This window comes from Rhinolophus sinicus, chromosome X, assembly GCF_036562045.2.
Source record: "Rhinolophus sinicus isolate RSC01 chromosome X, ASM3656204v1, whole genome shotgun sequence".
Classification (NCBI taxonomy): Eukaryota; Metazoa; Chordata; class Mammalia; order Chiroptera; family Rhinolophidae; genus Rhinolophus; species Rhinolophus sinicus.
Genome location: NC_133768.1, coordinates 91,784,789 through 91,806,701, shown reverse-complemented (window position 1 = coordinate 91,806,701; position 21,913 = coordinate 91,784,789). Strand labels below are relative to the sequence as shown.

The 21,913-nt window shown below is 39.2% G+C and overlaps 1 protein-coding gene across 5 annotated transcripts in view; it reads right to left on the bottom strand.

The window, feature by feature from the left end:
- The window catches only part of OCRL (OCRL inositol polyphosphate-5-phosphatase), a 65,075-nt gene that overhangs the window by 3,186 nt on the left and 39,976 nt on the right, over positions 1 to 21,913 (bottom strand). For 4 of the 5 annotated variants that reach the window (XM_074323274.1, XM_074323275.1, XM_019732289.2 and 1 more), the window contains exons 16-22: positions 16,543 to 16,653; positions 15,725 to 15,890; positions 15,223 to 15,458; positions 7,463 to 7,486; positions 4,690 to 4,806; positions 1,056 to 1,140; positions 324 to 451 (exon numbers count right to left, since the gene is read on the bottom strand). In XM_074323274.1, coding sequence (XP_074179375.1) covers positions 324 to 451; positions 1,056 to 1,140; positions 4,690 to 4,806; positions 7,463 to 7,486; positions 15,223 to 15,458; positions 15,725 to 15,890; positions 16,543 to 16,653 — 867 coding nt within the window. The remainder of the gene's footprint in view (positions 1 to 323; positions 452 to 1,055; positions 1,141 to 4,689; positions 4,807 to 7,462; positions 7,487 to 15,222; positions 15,459 to 15,724; positions 15,891 to 16,542; positions 16,654 to 21,913) is intronic. The other variant, XM_074323276.1, reaches the window with a different exon arrangement.

Here is a 21,913-nt window from a genome sequence, read left to right as displayed (position 1 = left end):
GTAATACGAAGACGAAAGAAAGAAGAAAGGCTCACAAATAATGTCAGTCAGAATCCCATGTGTGATCAGCTTCAGCAATCTTACCCCAGAGTAAAGGTATCTACCCTACTCCATAGGCCAACTGGAAGAGGGTGCCAAATATAATAGTTAAAAACACAACCTAAAATTCAAGGGTCCCAACTCTCAATGCTGGTGTCCTGCCATGAAAAACAGATCCAGACCCATCCTACCACATAGCTGGCTGCCCACCTGGCTTTGTAAAATCGATGACTTCTCTATGGGGGAACCTGCCCCCAAAACATTCTTAGAGTAATAAAACTCACCTGTCGACAGACCCGGGGATCCTGAGCAGAGTCCAGGCATCGCTGATACAGCTCATAACAGATGACAGGCTCTGGCAGGGCTTCCAGGAAAATGAGCAGTGCTTCAGCCACAGAGTGATTACTGCCAGCTGGATGGACTTAAGTCAAGGGAAAGGAGCTCCAGGAAAAAGGGTGCACAGACACCTGATTTGCTTCCCTCCTCAAGCTCCCTCAGTGACTATTTTCTTTTTCTTATTCAGGGCACATTGACCATAATCAGGTTTGGTATTTTATTGCTCCAGGTACATTGCAGCTAAGTTGTCACAGAATTGATCAGACCCTTGGGAGGTTTGGCCCAACTTGAGAGTCAGAGGAATATAGCCTGCAGAATGACAGTCCACACTGAATCTGTCCTGGAAACTAGTCACTGATGTTTCCCATCCTCTGCCCTGTCCTAGTGACAGGATATGTGGTGGCAGGAGTGATCAATCGCCTGAAGCAGAACAGTACCAGTACTGCGGGTCCTAGGTTTCATGCTTATTAAAAGTTGTTGTTACTCACTCCTTGATTCCTTTCAATAAGAGAGAGAGAGGTCAAAAGTTCCCAAAAGAAACTGAGAAATAGCTAGTCAATGATTATCTTATAATAAAAGATAGTTATGAAGAAAAAGATGGAAGCACAAAAATGAAATGTAGGTGGAAGAGCTTGGCCAAGTATTCATTCAGTTTCTTAAGCCTTTGCCGAAAAGGATACGGATTATCTCGGGAATGCTGGTATCCAGACAATCTATGATCTGCTGTAACTCCTCCTGCATTCCAGGAGTTTGGAACAGGTCCTCCTACCAGAAAAGTCACAAGGAATGGAATGGGCAAGTTAAAAGTCCTAAGGTTCTGAAGACCACCCAGGGATCAGGAGAGCAGCAGGAAGTAAAGGGAAGGGTGGTATACATATCATGATTTAGGAAAGGAGGTGTGACAATGGTGCCTCTTTTTATCATCTCTATAATCCGTGTGAAAATTTTTTTCAAACCATAAAATAATCTTCAAAGGTTTTAGCCTGTACTTGATGGCTAGATAGGGAGACCAGGTGTTCGCACTTCTAGCCTATTGACAGGTAGAAGGCAGAGGTCAAACAGTAGAACCACATTCAAACACTGACACAGGTGTCTCCCACTTCTTTAAAGTTCATGTTTTATGATACTTAGCTTTTATGAAAGACCTACGTTAGTACCTATTTTCACTAACCAAAAGAAATCTGAAGATGTTTTCGCTTATATGAAAAAAGGTGAAAAGCTGAAATAGCATTCAGTGTTCATTTTGCAGCGAGCTGTTCTACAAGCAGCATACATGCCAAGCAGTATGAATGACCCTGCCAAGCTCCTTCCCTGGGAACCACACTCAGCATCTCAGCATCAAGCCGCCATAGGTTTGAACTGTGTTGTGAGCATTTCCACTTATTTTGTGCATTCTGGATTTTACTATATTTTAAAATGTTCCTTTAGGTTTTATATGTTATTCAGTATTATTTGTTAGGTTATTTTTTGGGTCTGGGAACACTCAAACAGTTTTTCATATCAATTAATGATAAATGCTTCTTTGCTTTACACCATTTTGGCTTACAAAACATTTCATAGGAACGCTCCACTTTCAGATACTGGGAAAGACGTATACTACAGAATGCTAGGGCAAGAGTAAATGGCATGGTAGCTCATTGTGGTTTTTATTTGCATTTCTCTAATAATTAATAATTAATAATGTTGAGCATTTTTTCATATGTCTGTTGGCCATCTGTATGTCCTCTTTAGAGAAATGTCTCTTCATATCCTCTGCCCATTTTTCAATAGTGTTGTTTGTTTTTTTTGGTATTGAGTTGTATGAGGTTTTTATAAATTTTGGATATTACCCCTTATCAGATGTATCATTGGCAAATATCTTCTCCCACTTGGTAGGATGCCTTTTGTTTTATTGATGGTTTCCTTTGCTGTGAAAAAACTTTTTAGAGGCGGCTGGATGGCTCAGTTGGTTAGAGCACGAGCTCTTAAAAATGGAGTTGCTGGTTCGATTCCCACATGGGCCAATGAGCTGTGCCCTCCACAACTAGATTGAAGACAACGAGCTGCCACTGAGCTGCTGGTGGGGCGGCTGGATGGCTCAGTTGGTTAGAGTGCAAGATCTTAACAACAAGGTTGCCAGTTCAATTCCCACATGGGATGGTGGGCTGCACCCCCTGCAACTAAGATTGACAACGGCAACTGGATTTGGAGCTGAGCTGCACCCCACACAACTAGATGGAAGGACAACGACTGATGGGCCCTGGAAAAATGCACTGTTCCCCAATATTCCCCAATAAAAATAAAACAAACAAAAAAAAAACTTTTTAGTTTGATGTAGTTCCACATGTTTTTTCTTTTGCTTCCCTTGCCCAAGGAGATATATCAGTAAAAATATTATTAAGGGTAATGTTTGCAAATTTACTTCCAATATTTTCTTCTAGGAGTTTTATGGTTTCGGGCCTTACATTTAAGTCTTTAATACATTTTGAATTTATTCTTGTATATGGCATAAGAAGGTAGTCTAGTTTCATTTTTTTGCATGTATCTCTCCAGTTTTCCCAGCACCATTTATTAAATAGATGGTCTTTACCCCAGTGTAAATTCTTGCTTCCATTGTTATAAATGACCATATAGGCATGGATTTATTTCTGGTCTCTCTATTCTATTCCACTGATCTATGCGTCTGTTTTTATACCAAATACCATGCTGTTTTGATTATTATATAGCCTTATAGTATGATTTGATGTCAGGTAGCGTGATACCTCCCACAGTGAGGTATGACCTCACTCCTGTCAGAATGGCAATCATCAATTAATCAACAAACAACAAATGCTGGTGAGGATGTGGAGAAAAGGGAACCCTCGTGCAGTGTTGGTGGGATTGCAGATTGGTGCAGCCACTATGGAAAACAGTATGGAAGTACCTCAAAAAATTGAAAATGGAACTACCTTATGACCCAGCAATTCCACTCCTGAGTATCTATCCAAAGAAATCCAAAACACTAATTCGAAAAACTATATGCACCCCTATGTTTATTGCGGCACTCTTCACAATAACCAAGTTATGGAAACAACTGAAATGCCCATTGATAGACGATTGGATAAACAAACCATGGTACATTTATACAATGGAGTATTAGTCGGCTATAAAAAAGAATGAAATCTTACCAGTTCCAACAACATGGATGGACATTAAGAATATTATGCTAAGTGAAATAAGTCAGATGGAGAAAGACAAATATCACATGATCTCACTTATATATGGAATCTAAAGAACAGAATAAATGAATAAACAAAACAGAAATAGACTCAGAGACAGAAAAAAACCTGTTGGCTGCTAAATGGGAGGGGGAATGGGACGGGAGAGAAGGTGAAGGGATTAGAAAGAGAAAATGAGTAGACACAATATAGTCATGGGGATATGAAATACACTATGGGGAATATAATCAACAATATTGTAAAAATTATGTAGGGTGCCAGACGGGTACTAGACTTATCAGGGGGATCACTTCATAGACTGTATAGATGCCTGACCAATGCACTGTACAACTGAAGCTAAAATAGAATAATATTGAATGTCAACTATAATTTTATGTATGTACATACACACACACACACATACACAGTCACGGGATATGGAGTATAGATAGCATAAGGAAGACAGTCAATGGTATTGTAACAGTTATATAAGATGTCAGAAGGGTAGTAGCTTGGGGGAGGGCATTATCACTTTGGGGGAGGGTGTAAATGTCTATTAAGTTGCTTTGTACACCTGAAACTAATTAAAAAAAAAGAGTAAATGGCATGTCCACATCAAACCTTGCTTTCAAGTTCTATTATTCTTTTGTAGGTAAGACAACACTGCCCTTTCAATTTGGTCCCAAGAAATTTCTCCTTTTGTGGGGAATGGGCTAGGGGTGGCTAATATATTAGGATTTTAAAGAAAAATGAGGACCAAATTAAAGAAATGGGCTTGAAGTTTGCTTTGAACTTTACAATCTGCAATGCCTATGTGACAGCTAAAGCAGGCATAATAGTCTCAGGTACACAGCAGTCTAGAGGAAGGTATGTGTAGGCAGGAGACAGGCATACTTGGTTTGGGCCCCACCTCTGCCACTATGCTTATGTCGTGGTCTTAGGTAAATCACTTAGTTTGCATGTTTCAGCTCTGATATCTGTAAATAAAGATACCTCCATCTTCCCAGGCGATCTGACAGTGCTGCTCTGTGGAGGTAGCTTGGGAAGGTTAAAAGCGCTATACTGATATCAGGGATTAGCATTTCCCACTGGACTCATACAGCTTCCAAAGTTGCAGGGCAGGCCCACTCTCACTTACCTGGTGACAGGCATATCTGAATAAGTGATCTACCAGAAGCCAGATCTCCTTGGGGACCTGAAGGGGTCTCTCACTGGCACTTTCATCCAAGGGAACCATTTGCAGAAGGGATTTCTCCTAAGAGATAAGAAAAAGGATGAGAATCAAAGGGATCTCAATAAAAATTGTCTGTAATGTAATCTCCTTCAAATTCTGCTTTATATGGGTACAATTTGACCTTCACGTCTCAAGATTTTCCTCACTGGGGACAGACCTGGTCAGAAAGCACCTGATAGTGATTCCCACAGTTCAAAGATCTCTAGATGCTTCACTTAATTGTTAAGCATTTCATTTTGGTTTATTGTGTTTATCACATGGATGCATTGTGTGTTGTAAATCCTTTCAAGGGTGGCACTGAGAATGAGCAATACAATCATGGTAAAGTTCACATACCACTGGAGATTTGTGGATTATTAAATTACAATTGTCAATATAGTACTCTGAGAGAGCAACATCTACTTAGGTTTTTGTTGACTTTTAATGTACAATTCTCCACATTAGACCTACAGGTATGAACTATTTTAGGCTTGATGAAAGGTCTAATTTTAAGGCACTAAAATTCGTAAGCCTTAAGATCCAAAAATAGTAAAATGAATACAGCATCCTAAGAGCTAGAAATACTATGAAAAGTCTAGGGTCTGAGTGTAGAAGTTATTCTTCATATTAATAGCTCAGCAAAGATTTCTTGAGGTTTTGACTCCTTCCACCTATCTTTCTACTTTTTGTTAGATTCTCCTGAAAGAATCTAAGTGAAAAACCCAGAAGTGACATAGATAACTAAATCTAAACTTGAAAATGGTGGTGGAATAAACTTAGTTACCTATGTATAGTCAAATTATATCAAGAATATGTGTGAAATAGGTTAAAAGGCCTGTGAAGGCAGCCTTCAAAAATATCCTAGTGGAGAAAACAGTGACCAATGTTTTGCATCTTCCCCCTCCTCCACTTCCAGCTTACGGTCATATATTATGTATGTTCAACTTTAGGAAATTCCGTAAATTCCATCCACAACCCCCAGCCATGTTTCTCTAAGGAAAATAAAAGAAGCATTTTACTACTTCCAGAGATTGTATACACTAAAGCAGAGCTGAGGGCTGTTCTTAACATTATGTTCTTCAATAAGCACTGGTGACCCCTTAAAGCCACTGTGTCTTTCTAAGGGAATGAGAAAGAAGAGAAGGGAGCATGGCAGCTGGTTACCACTTAAAATCTATTTTCTTCACATTTATTTTGCCTCCTTTCTTTCTTTCCCTAGGCTTCTATCACTTGCTATTCATGTTCCCTAGAACTGCCAGGACTTCTATCAGTGGCTCATCCACTAATTTCTTTCCAGTTGCGAGTATTAAATCCAGGTATCCACATGATATCTGAGCCAAAACACTGTCCATAATGCACTCTGCTCACCCTCTGGACCAAAGGCAACACACGTACAGCATCTTTAGCAGATGCCTCCACACTTACCATATATAAATTATTCAGCACTGATTCATGTACTTTTAAAAAATCTGACATCCAATTGTTTTTTTCCCCATACTAAGGCATTAAGGCAACACAAGGCACTGTCCAAGATGAAAAGACAGAACATGGCCTGCTATTAACAAGAAATGGCTGTGAAGCAGAGCCGTCACAATCCTTAGTGGTTTACAAAGGTTAATAAAATGTCACTAGGTTATATACACCATCCACTATCCATTTTCAAATTCATATGTGATAATACAAAATGTCATACTTGTGTCTCTGAAGTCTACAGAAAGATCATGCAAAGAAACAATACTTTTTTAAAAATCCACAAATTATACTGAACTCTAATTTTCAAAGGGAAAACCAGACATTGTCTTCTTTCAACAAGACACATTTGGTGCCTGATAAGCCCACTCATTGTAACCTTAGTGCTAATAACTAAAGCACTAAAACAGTACACCATCCTCACCATCAGAATGCCTTAACTCCACCAAATGAGGAGGTCACATTAGAAACTGTGTGAAAGTGTTTAAAAATGTTTTTCAAGCCCATGTTTCTCTACTTGATAGTGCTATGTGAAGCCAGGCACTCTCCAGCTCAAAGAAGTGGAAAGCCGCAGGAGCGCCTGACTAGATTCCTTTACTAGGCAGGAGAGCTGGGTTCTAGTCCCTTCCACCCCACACCGCTGATGTCAGGAGCAGTATGACTCTAGTGAATTTTACAATCTTGCTGGGCCTTGGATGTCTCATCAATTAGAATAGAGAAAACACCTTACCCTGTCTAAAGGCAAAGAGCTGGACCAGGTAACCCTTATGAGCTCGTTCAGTTCTATGATTCCATTCTATGCTGTATTTCTTGACCATATCTGGGTATTCTTTCTATGATCACTAACCCCAAATCATTCTTAGTGCAACAGAAATCCACTTCTGGTTTTACAATCATTGGAAATGGAGAACACCCAAGCAGTACCCTCCTCCATCTCATGAGCTTTCAGATGCATCAGGCAGCTCTTTAGTTATTTTTCATTTCAAAAACATAAGTCTGGAACCCTGAGTCCTATTGCTTTAAGGTCCTAGGTCTCAATGACTTGACCAGAACAGTAAGTATCTTTCCTAAATTTTAGACACACTAAAAGACCACTGGCAGGACTTTGGGGGATTTTCACAAAGTCAGAGGAATTTAATATGGGAAAACCTAGGGACATATTCCAGGGACCACGGTTAAGTGTTAATTAAGCACAGGGAAACACATAACCACCAATAGATTATATTACCTTTTCTAGGAAGCTGTCTTCTTCCTGAGAGCAGAGCAGGAAAAGAAAGTCATTGACAGATAGAAAATGATTAGAATTAATTTACAGAATTAGAAATAGATCAGCATTATTAGCACTCACTAGCTTACTAGATACATATACTTTAATCAGTTTTAAATTCTTCAAATAAATGATTGTCAAAAATGGAACACATTCTCTTATGCAAAGTTCCCTATTATGCATATTAAATTTTTGTGCAGTTTACTGAGGCTATCACTCAAGAAGCATACATGTACAGTCCTAGACTACTGTGCCCTTTGGCAGCTGCCAGCTGATCTGGCCAAATACCCTCTGACATTTCCTTTACACGTGCTGCTTGGAGGCAGGTCCTGCTGCTGCACTGTGTGGCTTCTCGCTTCACCCTAATGCCACTTCACTGGAAGAATTTGGTTGTGAGTCCGACGATGGCCATTCAGAAGGAGATGGTAAGCTTCTCTTCTTTCAACTGCCATTCTGCTCACCCTAGCTAGTTACACTCCTTTCTATCTCCCCATACCCACTCCCATCCTCAAAGGCTCATAGAATCCCCAACTATGGAGGTCCCTCTGAAATGTAAATTACTTGCATTTCAGATCTTTGTAGGCCAGAACATCCATCTTTATCCCAACTGTATTACCCTACAGGGTATAACAGAAAAAAGAAAAGCAGAGGAGAGCGAAGAAGCACTGAATTGAAAAGCTTTTTAATCATCTCTGTCTTTTGTGCTATTACTACAGTCCAATAACAACAACAGTAACAATAATGCCACCACTTAGGGAGCTTCCACCATGTATTGGGAACTGTGCAAAATGCTCCTACACAATGTCATTTAGTCTGCACACATATGCAAAGTAGATATTGTTCCCATTTTACAGATTAGGAAACTGAGGCTCTGAGGGGTTACATTATTTGCCCAAGGTCACACTATTAGGTAGTGAGTGGCAGAATCAGTATTACAACTCAGTTATGACTCCACAGACATTACCACTATGCTCCCTTAGACAACTCAAAAAAGACAATCTGACTGCTTCCTGGACAAAGAGGCAGGGAAAAGCTGTGAGAATGTATTCCACTCCATAACAGGCTGAAGATAGTGAGAAACCCCAAATACAATGCAGCATAGTAAGTAGAAAGACAACAGGTATTGGTGTTTGACAGTCCTGGGTACAAATCTCTGTTCTGCCTCTTATTAATTTTGTACAGACCTCAAGCAAGTTACTAAACTTTGCAAAGCCTTAGTTTCTTCATCTCTAAAATAGGGATAACAATATTTACCTCACAGGGACAGGAAAGCAGCCTAAACCCAGAGCTGGTGGGGCACTAGGCCAGCAGCGGCTGGATCTCTCAAAGCTCCTCACACCTCCCCAGCAACTCCCAACTGGAATTCTCCCAATCCCGCCAAGGGTCACCAAGAACTTGAGGATAAATCACAGGTTTCAGGTCTGATAGTAAAAAGAGAAATCTGATCTTGCTCTCAGAGATATGATGGGGAATGAGGGAGTGGGGGGGGGGGTATGTGTTCCCTGGCATTCTGAGTGGTAATGCTGAGTGCATTTCCCGCAAACAATTGTGACATATGGTGGGTCGGTTGTTAGTATTATTAGATACATTATGAATTAAACATTTCTTTCTGGGTTTACCTGGATGTTTAAATACCACATATAAGATGAAATAAAAATAATCAGAGTAATAGTGCTTTATAAAGTATATAGTATTTATAGTATTATAATTACAATACTTTCTAATGTCAGAATTAATTCTGAGTGCCAAACATCTAACACAATTTTGGAACACCACCTTTTTTAAAATTTAGGACTAAGTAACAAATAGAGAATCTGCCTGTCTGACAAACTCAATTTTCTCTCCCAGGATTACATGCCACATGATATGATGAGTAAAACTAGGCAGAGTTTTTACATACTAACCTGTCAAACCAGTTCCTCAAAGCAGTTTTCTTTGAGCAGTGACCACTATCTCTGCAAGGTACTGTACTAATGTCTTTGGGTGGTGGGGAGGATGAGAATGCAGCTGCAGAGGAGAAAGACATGGTCCCTGACTTGGGTTTACAACTGAGTTGGGGTGAGGAGTCCCAGAATTTATAGCCTGATATTGTTATAATTCACATGAGTTCTCAATAAATGATTAAAACAACAAACAAACAAAACAGTGTTCAAAGGAAGGAGAGATGGCTTTCACCTGGGGCTGTCAGGGGACTTTTCCCAACAGATATGGGACCTAACTAGCCCTTAAAAGATTGATAGGATTTTAAAAGTTAGCAATGTGGCAGAGGCATTACAAATAGAAGAGACAGAAATAAACAAAGGTGCAGAGATGGCAAATCATAAGGTGAGGTCAGGGAGCAGTTAGTCTTCGGGTTTGTGGGAGCATGGGGGGATACTGAGAAAAAGTAGGAAATAAATATGAAAAAGTATGTTGAAGTTAGACTGTGCGGGACCGTGAATGACAGGTAAAGCAATTTGGATTGCATTCGGCAGTCATGGGGGAGCTACTGACTATGTTTAAGCAAGGAAGTGACAGGCCCCAAACCTGATCAATCTGACAGCCCTGAAGAGGGTAGGGATACAGACGCAAAAGGAATTGTTAAAAGGCTATCAAGATAGGTCAAGCAGGAGAGAGTAAGCACCTTAACTGAAAATGGGAAAATATTTTTTTAAAAAAATTAATGGATATAAGAGAAAACTCTGAAAGAATAATCAATCAAAAGGATTTTGATTAGATACTGGTAGAGGGGTAGCAGATTTACACTGAGAGTTTCTTTCCCTGGCTACAAACATAAAATAGATATAAATTAGTTATTTCAACACTAGGCTTAGTCCCCACTAATAAACAGCATACTCCTAAGACAGTCCTACAGTTATTGCTAATTACTTAGTTCAACTGACCAGCCCACTCTTTGCAAAAGACTACAGACACGTTGATAACATTAAAAAAGGGAACCTAGTTCAGGATTTCCCCAGTGGGGCAACATTGGCACACAACAAATGTACTGCAAATCATTTTTCACCTCAAAATTCACCCTTAGAGGAATTTTCCCAGTAGTAAATGTAGCTAAAATAATGTAAAAATAATCATTTAGAGGTACGTTCAAATTTAAAAATAAAAAGCCAAACACTGAATGCTAAAGTTCTAGAAAGGATTACTTCATGTGAAATATAAAGAGAAGAAACACAAACCATACAGCTAACAGGTTGAAACTTATACAATTTTACTAACCAATGTCACTCCAAGAAATTTAATAAAATGAAAAAAAAGGAGGTTAGATCAGTAAGACAAAGGAAACACCTAGTAGAGAAATCACCAGGGATGAAATAACCACCAAGTTGTTATTTTTGTTATTTCAAATTTTTGATATCATTTTCCTAATAGACATGTCCCCAAGCAAATACAGGTTGTCCTCCCATCCCTCAACTTTTCTCATCTCTGCATTTATAAGCCAAACCTTCACAAGCCAAACCTTTAACCAGATCTGGAGCATTCAAATCTGCTCTCCTCTCCATTAGTCAATGCTGGAATATTCCTTCAAATGTGTCAACTTAAAGGTTCATACCACTCATCAAAGCCTTATGATGGTTCTAGATGTTCTCTGGCTCCAGCATAAACTCATCTGTACACTTCGAGACTCTATCCCCTGCCCCCACCCTACCTAGCCAACTCCACATACTCTTATTCTTATTCTCCACTCTTCCCATGGAAATCTTATAATTTTTCAAACATTCTTTTTCCTTTCACCTTCTAACCTTTATTCATGATGTCTCTTATATCTGGAAGAGCCTGCTCACCTAATATATTAATACATGCTTCTTAAATACTTGGACTTGACACAATACTTCTATGATGAACCCCAAAACACTTTCCTAGTCCATTTTATTCTTATGTGCTGAACTTATTTCTAGTTATGTTAATAAGACATGCATGAAATATTCATTAAAGCCAAAACAGACTGATTCTAAGATTGATTTTTACAGAGATTAGCTGGTCAACCAATAAGCTTTTATAGCATTAGGGCTTAAGTAAACAGCACAGGAAAGGAATCTATTGTTAATACAATTACAAGTTCCATAACTCTCATTCTAAATGACTTTCCAAAATATCGACTTACCAAACACATTGGACATTATTAGCCAGTAAAGGTGGTTAATGTTTAGATTATCTCTAACCAAACAATATTAACCTTGACTTAGAATTTAGCCATATTGTACATACAAGTAAACTTTCATCACCATGAAATTATAGAACCCACATAAACTCCATAATACTTCGTATACAATGTGTATTGAATAAATATTGATGATTAGATGCTACTTAATATGCTAGTTAATAAACAAAAAAACTCTATCTTACTTCTGAAAAAGAATAAAGATAATCACAAACAGATTCTCCTCTGTTTGCCACTTGGGGTAATCCCAATTATTGCAGGATTGGCAAAGTCACTGTCACTGAGAAGAGCAGGAAGAATAAAAAGTACTTATGCCAGCTACTTAATTCTATATTTGGTGAGAAGAGGGTGTGTTACAAGAATTTTTCTGAAACAGAATATGGAGAGTCAGCACAGGCATTGAACTCATTTCTGGTTTCACTAAAAATTTAGAGTAAATTATACAAAGAGGACAACAGGTACCATTATTAATAGCATTGTCTCATGGAATTTAAAATATCATCTTGGGTCTTAGAACAAAGATGAATAAACAAACCTAAGAAAGCATTTCAGAAGCACAAAATCAATTCAAAACAGAGTGCGAAGGAATTACAAATGGGGTACAGATAATGCTACAATTTTTGTTTACTGCCCCACATTAATGTAGATAATTTCCTCATTGATGAGATACAGGAATTTAGTAACACAGAAATGCAACACACTATAAAAAGAATCAGAACCCTAAATCCTAAAAAAATAAAAGCTTTAAAAGAATAAATGATGACCACACACATACAATTTAATAAGAATTCAGCAATTTTGTAACAAAAAATGATCAGGTTAAATTTTTAAAAATCTTGAATCATTTGTACACAAAAAGGACAGGGCTTCCTACAGAACCATTAACTGCACTAAAGATTTTGGCTACTTCCTATTCATGGTTGTCATGTGGGGCGGCCTACGGGGCCTCTGGTCCCACTCCCCACATAAGAACGCAGGATATGGTGGGGCCAAAAAGGAACACCCACGGAGCCATAGGTAGGGGAGTCATACCACTATATTCTCTCTGGCCGCCAGGCGAGACACACGCAGTAGTAGCCACATGATCTGCAGTCCGCCATTCACTTATCTGCCTGCCAACCAACCAACCAATCAACGCAGCCCTGCAGTTACATCAGTAGCCAATTGGCTCACTGGTTACAGCTGATGGCCAACCAATCACAATTGATGGTCATTCACTACCAGAGCCAGCACCTCCCCACACGTGAGGCTGAGAGCCTGGAAACTGCTCTCTGGGACTCTGTCCCCACAATGGTCAAACATGGTTAAATTACCTGATAATATTTTAAATAAAATTTAAAAATTTCATACTGGTTGAGCCTCCTTCCAGTCAGTTTGACATGGGACAATTACTGTAAAGGGTATTATAATGCTTTTGCCAACTCTGACCAAAATTAAAGCTAGATTCCAGTTTACAGGAACTAAGGTGGGAGGAGGGAGTTTAAAGGGATAAGTTTCAAAAATTACCAAGAAGAAATAATTAAAGAAATTTAAGAAATGGTGGATTCGTGACTGGACAACTGTACTAGACTTAAAAATTCAATGCCATTAAAGAAAAAAGAAGGGAGAACTGTTCTACTCTAAAAGAGACTGCAGAGACCTCACCAAATGTACTGTATGAATCCAGATTGGATTTTGGCTTTCAGAAAGCTACCAAATAAATTCTTGGGACAACTGGAGCAATCTGGAAATGGACTGGCTAGTTTTCTTAGGCGTAATAATGGTGCTGTGCTTACAGAGAAGTTTTCCTTTTTCTTAAGAGAGGCAGGCAAAAGTATTCACTGGAGAAAGTGACATATCATCACTTAATTTAAAATGGTACAGCAAGAAATATATCTCTACATAGGTATGTAAGGCATGTGGATGTTTATTTTACTGTTCTTTCAATTTTTCTGCACATTTGCCATTTTCATGATAAAAAGTTGGGAAAAATAAAGCTGGGAAATGGTGTTTGGGATGGAGAAAAGGAGGTATGAAAAAAGAGACACAATTTCATTTAGAATATATTCTAAAAGATTAAATATTAAATTTGAAAGACAGGAATACGGTGGTAGAAGAAGAAAAAACAACTATGAAAAATAATAGACTGTCAGGATATGAATTTCTGAAGAAAATGGTCTCAAACAGAGGTGTAATACATTCAGTCATGAAGGCTATAGGGAAACAGGTATAATTCCAAGAAAGAATGCTGGGACTGGACTCAAGTGTTTTAATCTGCTGAGTCATAGCTAAAACAATTCCATAGAAACAGAACAGATCACACTCAGACAAGCCAGCAGCCTGCCTGCTGGTCCAGCCCTTCCTGGTAGATGATACAATCACCGACTTTGGCTAGGGCAAATGGATCCAGTGAATTCTAATGGTAATAATAATGTATGGTTGTCACGTCACCTAAATTTCTTTGGTAAAAGACCAAGAACATACCATGTTTTCCCCAAAATAAGACCTAGCCAATCAGCTCTGATGCATCTTTTAGAACAAAAAATAATATAAGACCTGGAATTATATTATATTATTATATTATATTATACCCGATCTTATAGTAAAATAAGACCAGGTCTTATATTAATTTTTGCTCCAAAAGATGCATTAGAGCTGATTGTCCAGCTAGGTCTTATTTTCGGGGAAACATGGTACTTTTATAGCCCAAAGAGGTCTGCACACAAATCCAACAATACTTTCATTTAGAAGAAAACTTAATAGGTTGAACTTGCTACTAAAATCAATTTATGTCACTGAAGATAATATAAGCATTTCCTCCATAAGGACACTGATATTACAGCTTGGTGACAGGGAAGGGAAATCCTCCTTTCCTTTCTTAAATGAGTCACATTAAACTTGTATCAAACTTCCATGCACATTATAATCATCTGGAATGCTGGTATATGCAGATAAATAGTCCTCACATCCTGAGATTCTGATTCTGTTGCCAGAGGTGAGTGGGAGGAGGGACCTGTACTTACATAAGGACAGGTGTTCTGAGGCAAGTACTCTGAGTTTCATGTATAGGTCTGGGCTGCAATAAGCAGCCAAGTTTGACCTAGATTAGATATGATATAGTGAGCCGTAGTAGACTTGGAGTCAGAAAATCTGGGTGATAGATCTGTCACTAATTTTAGGCAAGTTATTGTGTCTGTGCCTCAGTTTTCTCAGGTGTGTAATGAGCATAATACTGCCTCTCTCACTTACTATACTTTACATACCTGCTAATTTACACAAAAGTGACTTGGAAGTATGACACATTATATCTTTGAGAAGGGAACTTTTAATCTAATTCAGTGAATTTAGTATTATCTATTATATTCCTGAGAAGAGCCAATTACAGGTTACTCTCTCTTTTTTCTTTTAGGCTTAACACAATGAAAGTAATGCTAGAGTAAGTGACATTCTTATTCTTATTTATCACTTGACAGTCCTCCCACCCCCACCCCCCAACAAAAGAGAAAGCACAGAGATAATGAAGACATCACTTAACTATTGTGAAAATTATATCCAACAGAGGTTCATGTCTTAGGCCGTTTCTTACCAAGTCTATGAGTTTGGTAACAGGAACTTCTCGGATTGGTCTTTTCATTCGGCACAAAGCCTCTAAGGATGTACCAAAACAACTTGGGAGGTAATTTCCACTGATGGTCAAGAAGTAATCTTTGCCTCGATCCAGGTGAAGGACAAGAATATCTTCAATTTTATCTTCCCCTGAGTTCAGGATGGTTACAGAGTCTTTGCTGACATACACATCAAGAGAAATGTCCACTGTTTCATCTGAAATGTAAGAGATGACACGTGGTAACAGAAATTTCCAGTGGAAAAGCAAAATGAGGGTGAAACCAACAGAAAAAGTGTCTTCTAAAATATCACCAAGTGACGAAAGAGAGATTGGACACACAAAAGAGATATCCCCAATATAACGACAGTGAAGGTAAGAGACGTGTGGTTAGAAAACAAGAAGTTAAACAAAGGGAGGGGATGTGGGAGTCATGAGGAGATGGTACATCTGAAGCAGAGACAATGGTAAAGGGAAAACTCACTTGGCTCCAAGCAGCCCTCAAAAGGTTCAGCCCGAAGCCATGGCTTGCAGTATTGGCTGTCATTAAGTTTAGGGATGAAAGAAAAATGGCAGGGAACCTGTCCATTGTTGCTGATCTGGAACTTCTCCTTTTGTAGTTGCCGAAACTTCACATTCTCAAACACAAACTGGTGAATAACAGACAGACACAAACATGCATCACTAGTAGGGGAAGTAAGTCAGTTGGATTATTCCATAGAAAATATGAATAAAGAATAAAGTAATTATTAACCAGGTGTGCAACTGCTATATCCACTTGCCAACTGAGCCAGCTATACACCATCCCCTCTCAAAAATTTTATACTCATACAAGCAGGGGAGGAGTTAGGCAGCTCTTGCTACTTCTCCAAGCTATACTGATTTTTCCTGGAATCTTAAGAGGATAACCCAACCTTGGGTCAGGGCATTCATCCCATGACCAAGTCCTGGTTCTTGAGATATGAATTAGCTAGCAACTCTGAAATATTAAATAAGAGTGGCTAAAATCTGATTGCTTACTTTGTGCCACTTGCTGTTTTAAGAGCTTCACACATATTAACTCGTGTAATCCTCACAACCATCCCTTCATCCAGAAAAGGAAACTTTGGCTCTGACAGGGTAAGATACTTGCCTGTGGCCATACATATACTAAATGGCAGTGCTGGGATTGGAATGGAGGCAGTCTGACTTCAGCATATATGGTCTTCACCACTTTGCCGTGTTGCCTTCTCTAAGTAACATGGTTTCCCCTTTGCTAACCATGATGGGCAGTAGATGGGGCAGCCATGTATTTTTGCTCACCTCCCTCCTGCTGAGTTCTAAGGAAGGAAGGAAGTCATTTTCCATTCTGTCCATGATGCGTACAATATCTTCAAACACTTTCCGATACCTCCGTTCATCCACAACCTTCACCTGAAAGAAAACGAACCTTTTTTTCAGTCTTACATGTGCCTAGCTCATCATCCTTTGAGATTACCTAACAATTTAAAACCAGCCATCACAGCAATCATTGAAAATAAACTGTGGTGAAAACAACATCGTCAAACACTTTCTGATATTTCACTCCATCCACAACTTTTACTTGAAAGAAAACAGACCCTTATTTTAGTCTTATGGACTCGCAAACTTAAATATCTCTAAGAGTCTAAAAATTTTTAAATGTCACTAAAGCAAACATAAATTAAACTAAGCATTACAGAATCACACACTTTAAAGTAAAGGTAAGGTTAATTGGTTACCTTCCTGGAAAAATTAAACCTCTGTGCTTGGCAATAATGATAAACATATAAGAAGAATATTTTCTTGCTCAATGGTTATTTGGTGGTGGAGAAGATGTGACGATTTTTTAAAACAATTTCCTGCATTGTACAAATTCACAGTGTCAAAACATACCTCATACTGTTTGTAACAATGATCATAAAGTGTTGAAACAGCAGAAAAAAATGACTAAAGCATTGAACTCTATTAGCTGTTATACACAATGCCAAGAATCATACGTAGTATCAATGCTCAGATTATACACAATGATAAAAGTATGTTAGTAAATGGAACCTATGACTATTTTAGAAAACAGCTGACCCAAATTGTCCTAGATTAGAGTAAAAGCATGACAACAGACAAACAAGCTATCTTGACAGATCAAAAATCTCCCATATGACACAGCACTTTCAGCTTCATGATTTAGCTGTGTTCTTTTCACTATTGAAACTTCATACAAATCAATGGCAAAAATGAACATAATTAGCACAGCATTTTAACTTATCAAGATCCCAGTTTCTTTTTAGAATAGAAAACTTCACAAATCCAATGTCACAGAAAGACTGATGCAGGTAATAGAGGTTGTAAAGAAAATATGGAAAATAAAAACATTAAATCTGAGCCAAATCTCTTAAAGACAGGTTTTTACATATCTGAACCATAACGCTTGAGAACTGAGGAGCAAGCAATCACTTAGTGTTACCAGGGTCCATACTATAGTGTCAGGTAAGAGGAAATTTATACTTTTTAAATACTTTTGTAAAACTTTGCAACTTTTTATTTCAAAAAGTATTTTACATGTGTCATCTTATTGTCACAATAACCTGGGAGGCTACCAAAGCAAGGATTATTCTTCTTCTAACAGTTGAGAACATCGAGATAACAAAAAGATCAACGAAGCAGCTCACTGCCATAGTTAGTACTAAAGGTGATACCTAGACCTCTAGTGTAAGACCCTTTCGAAAATACCAGGTAGGCAAAAGGACCAACTTGTATAGGTCTTAAAATGCAGATGCCTCGACCTACTAATCACAATCTCCAGGGCTGAGGTCCATGCATCTACATTATTTTAAAGCTCTCCAGGCAATTCTTATGTCCACCAAAGTCTGAGAACCAATAAAACAGATCTCATTACCTAGTGCAAGGGTGGGAACCCTATCTCGGCTTAAACTCAGTCAGCTCACAAGTCTTCTAAAGTTAATTTGCCACTCAGTACTTGGTCCCTTTGTTAGCAGTCATTGATGCTAATGGTGGCAAAAATATAATGTGGTTTTTAAAGCCTCTAATCATAGCATGTTCAAGAGTCCAAAATATGGGGTGGTTACTCAATAAAACCAAAGCTTTTCTCAGCAGGTTATCATGATAATAGCCCGTAATGGCACATTAAGAATAATAAAGGGGTAAAACACCATAGAATGTCATCACCTGATACATCCATCTTAGAAAAGGAAACTGACAAAATTAGGAATTAAGAAAAAAATACAGATTTTTCAGTCAAGATGGTGGAATAAGTAAATGCTGTGCTTACCTTCTCTTACAACCCCATCAAAATTACAACTAAATTACAAAACCATCATTGAGAATTGCCTGCAGTCTTGCTGAACCAAAGCCCTACAACTAAGGATATACAGAAGAAGCCACCTCGAGACTGGTAGGAGGGGCAGAGACACGGAACAGGCCGGTCCCACACCTTTGTGTGACCATTAAAAATCGGGAGGGATATCTCAGATGCAGAGGTCCCCCCTAGAGGAGTGAGGGCCCCAGTGCCACACCAAGCTCCCCAGCCCAGGGTTCCAGTGCCAGGTACAGAAGTCCCCATAACTTCTGGTTGTGAAAAACAGCAGAGATTGTGGATGAGTGAAATGGAGGGTGGCTGCATTCCTAGGAGCTCCTCTTGGAGGGTGCATGCACAGATTTACTCACTGATGAACTCACATGCTCTGAGCGCCAGTGCTGAGGCAGCAGCTCCAAAAACGAAAGAAGCATGGGAAGGAAATGAATTATCTGGTCACAGAATGAGGGCTAGAGGGGCAGCCTTCTCACAGACGGAGGAGCTGGAGGAAGCCACTGGTTCTGTTGAGCTCTCCCCCTTCCTGGTGTGCAGACACAGGCAGCTGCCATATCTGAGTCTCCATCAACCTGGCTAACGCCCTTCATTCACTTCACCCTGGTGATTTTGAGACCCCATCCCACCCAGTTTTTGGACACACCCAAGCAGCCTCAAGTGGCTTTTTTGTACAAACTGCCTGCCATGGATCATGTTGCAGGCTATCCTAAAGTCTCAAAAGTTCACAAAACCCAAACAAGCTGTATCTGGCTTTAGTGTGTCCCATACCTCTGGCTGAGCAGTCCTAAGCTCGGCACTACTGGCAACCAGCCTTGGTTCATGACTTGGCCTCTCAAGGCACCTCCAAGCACAGCACAGGTGGCAGCCATCTGTGGGTTGCTTTGTGGCTCATGCCACGTGACCCTGGGCAGGGCACACGCTGTGGTTGATCTTGGCCTGCAGCAGATCCCTCCCCAGTGGCCCTGGGGCTGGCCAGCTTCGGACACAGCTGGAGCACCACATGCCACCTCCAAAGACAATAGACTCAAAGAGCAGACTGGGTAGACACCAGAGCCCTGCTAAAGCAAATCCTATTCCATATGATCTGCCCCTCCACAATAGCTCCTTCACTGTAGTAATGGCCAGTCCTCAGAACCAATGCACCCAAGGGTCATTCCCTTCCAAACACTAACAAAGGCTCAGTTATAACAGGAGGACACACACAACGCACACAAATAACACACCTGGAGCACCTGGTTCTGGTGACCAGGCAGAATGCACCACTAGGCCCCACAGCACACCTACTATATAAGGCCACTCTACTGAGACTGGGAGACATAGCAGCCCTACCTAATACATAGAAACAAACACAAGGAAACAGCCAACATGGGGAGACAAAGAAACATGTCCCAAATAAAAGAACAGAACAAACCTCCAGAAACAGAACTGAACAAAATGGAGACAAGCAATCTACCAGACACAGAGTTCCAAACACTGGTTATAAGGATGGTCAGTGATCTCAGGGAGAACTTCAACAAACAGATAGGAAACAAAAAAGAACCAGTCAGAAATAAAGAATACAATAACTGAAATGAAGAATATATTACAGGGAATCAACAGTAGGTTAGATGATGCAGAAGACCAAATCAGTGATTTAGAAGGTAGCAGAAAACACACAATCAGAACAGCAACAAGAAAAAAGAATCCAAAAAAATGAGGACAATTTAAGGGGCCTCTGGGACAACATCATACATACCAACATTCGCCATCATAGAGGTAATAGAAGGAGAAGAGAGGGAGTAAGAGATCAAGAACCCATTTGAAGAACTAATGATGGAAAAATCCCTAACCTGGAGAAGAAAATGGATATCCAAGCCCAGGAAGTGCAGAGTCTTAAACAAGATGAACCCAAAGAGGCCGGAACCAAGAAACATAATTAAAATGCCAAAGGTTAAAGACAAAGAGACAATCTTAAAAGTAGCAAGAGAAAAGCAGTTAGTTACCTACAGGGGAACCCCCATGAGACTGTCAGCTTTTTTCTCAACAGAAACTTTGCAGGCCAAAAGGGATTGGCAGGAAATATTCAAAGTGATGAAAAGCAATGATCTACAGCCGATTACTCTATCCAGCAAAGCTATCATTTAGAATCGAAGGACAGATAGAGCTTCCCAGACAAGAAAAAGCTAAAGGAGTTCATTACCACCAAACCAGTATTACAAGGAATCTTAGAGGGCCTTATTTAAGATGAAAAAAAAATGAATAATAAAATGGCAATAACTTCATATCTCTGAACAATTACTTTAAACGTAAATAGATTAAATGTTGCAATCAAAAGATATAGGGTGGCTGAATGGATAAGAAAACAAGACCCATACATATACTGCCTACAACAGACTCACTTCAGATCAAAACACACACACAGACTGAAAGTAAAGGGATGGAAAAAGTTATTTCATGAAAATGGAAAGGAAAAAAAAAAAGCTGGGGTAACAATAATTATACCAAACAATGACTTTAAAACAAAGGCTGTAACAAGAGACAAAGAAGGGCCTAGTAATCCCACTTTTGGGTATTTATCCGAAGAAACCCCAAATGCTACTTTGAGGGGATGTATTTACCCATACTTTCATTGCAGCATAATTTACAATAGCAGAGATATGAAGGCCACCTGGGTTTCCCTGAATGGATGAATGGATAAAGAAGAGGTGGTATATATATACAGTGGAATAATACTCAACCATTAAAAAGAATGAAATCTTCCCATCTACGAGAACATGGATGGACGTAGAGGGTATTGTGCTACCGTGTTTCCCCAAAAATAAGACCTAGCCGGACCATCAGCTCTAATGCGTCTTTTGGAGCAAAAATTAATATAAGACCTGGTCTTATTTTAATATAAGACCAGATCTTATATAAGACCGGGTATAATATCGGGTATAATATAATACCAGGTCTTATTTTAATTTTGCTCCAAAAGACGGATTAGAGCTGATGGTCCAGCTAGGTCTTATTTTCGGGGAAACGCGGTATTTAGTAAGTCAGACAGTGAAAGACAAATGTCTTATGATTTCACTGATAGGTGGAATCTAAAGAACAAAATAAATAAAATAGAAACAAATTCATACATACAGAGAACTTTTTGATGGTTGTCAGAAGGCAGGAGGACTGGGGGTGGGTGAGAAAAGGGGAAGGGATTAAGAAGTGCAAATTGGTTGTTACACAGTAGTCATGGGGATGTAGGGTATAGCATGAGGAATATAGTCAATATTATTGTAATAACTGTATGTAGTCAGATGAATACTAGATCTATTGGGGTGATAGATGGGAGGGGGTTTGGGGCAGGGTGAAAAGGCAAAGGGATTAAGAAAT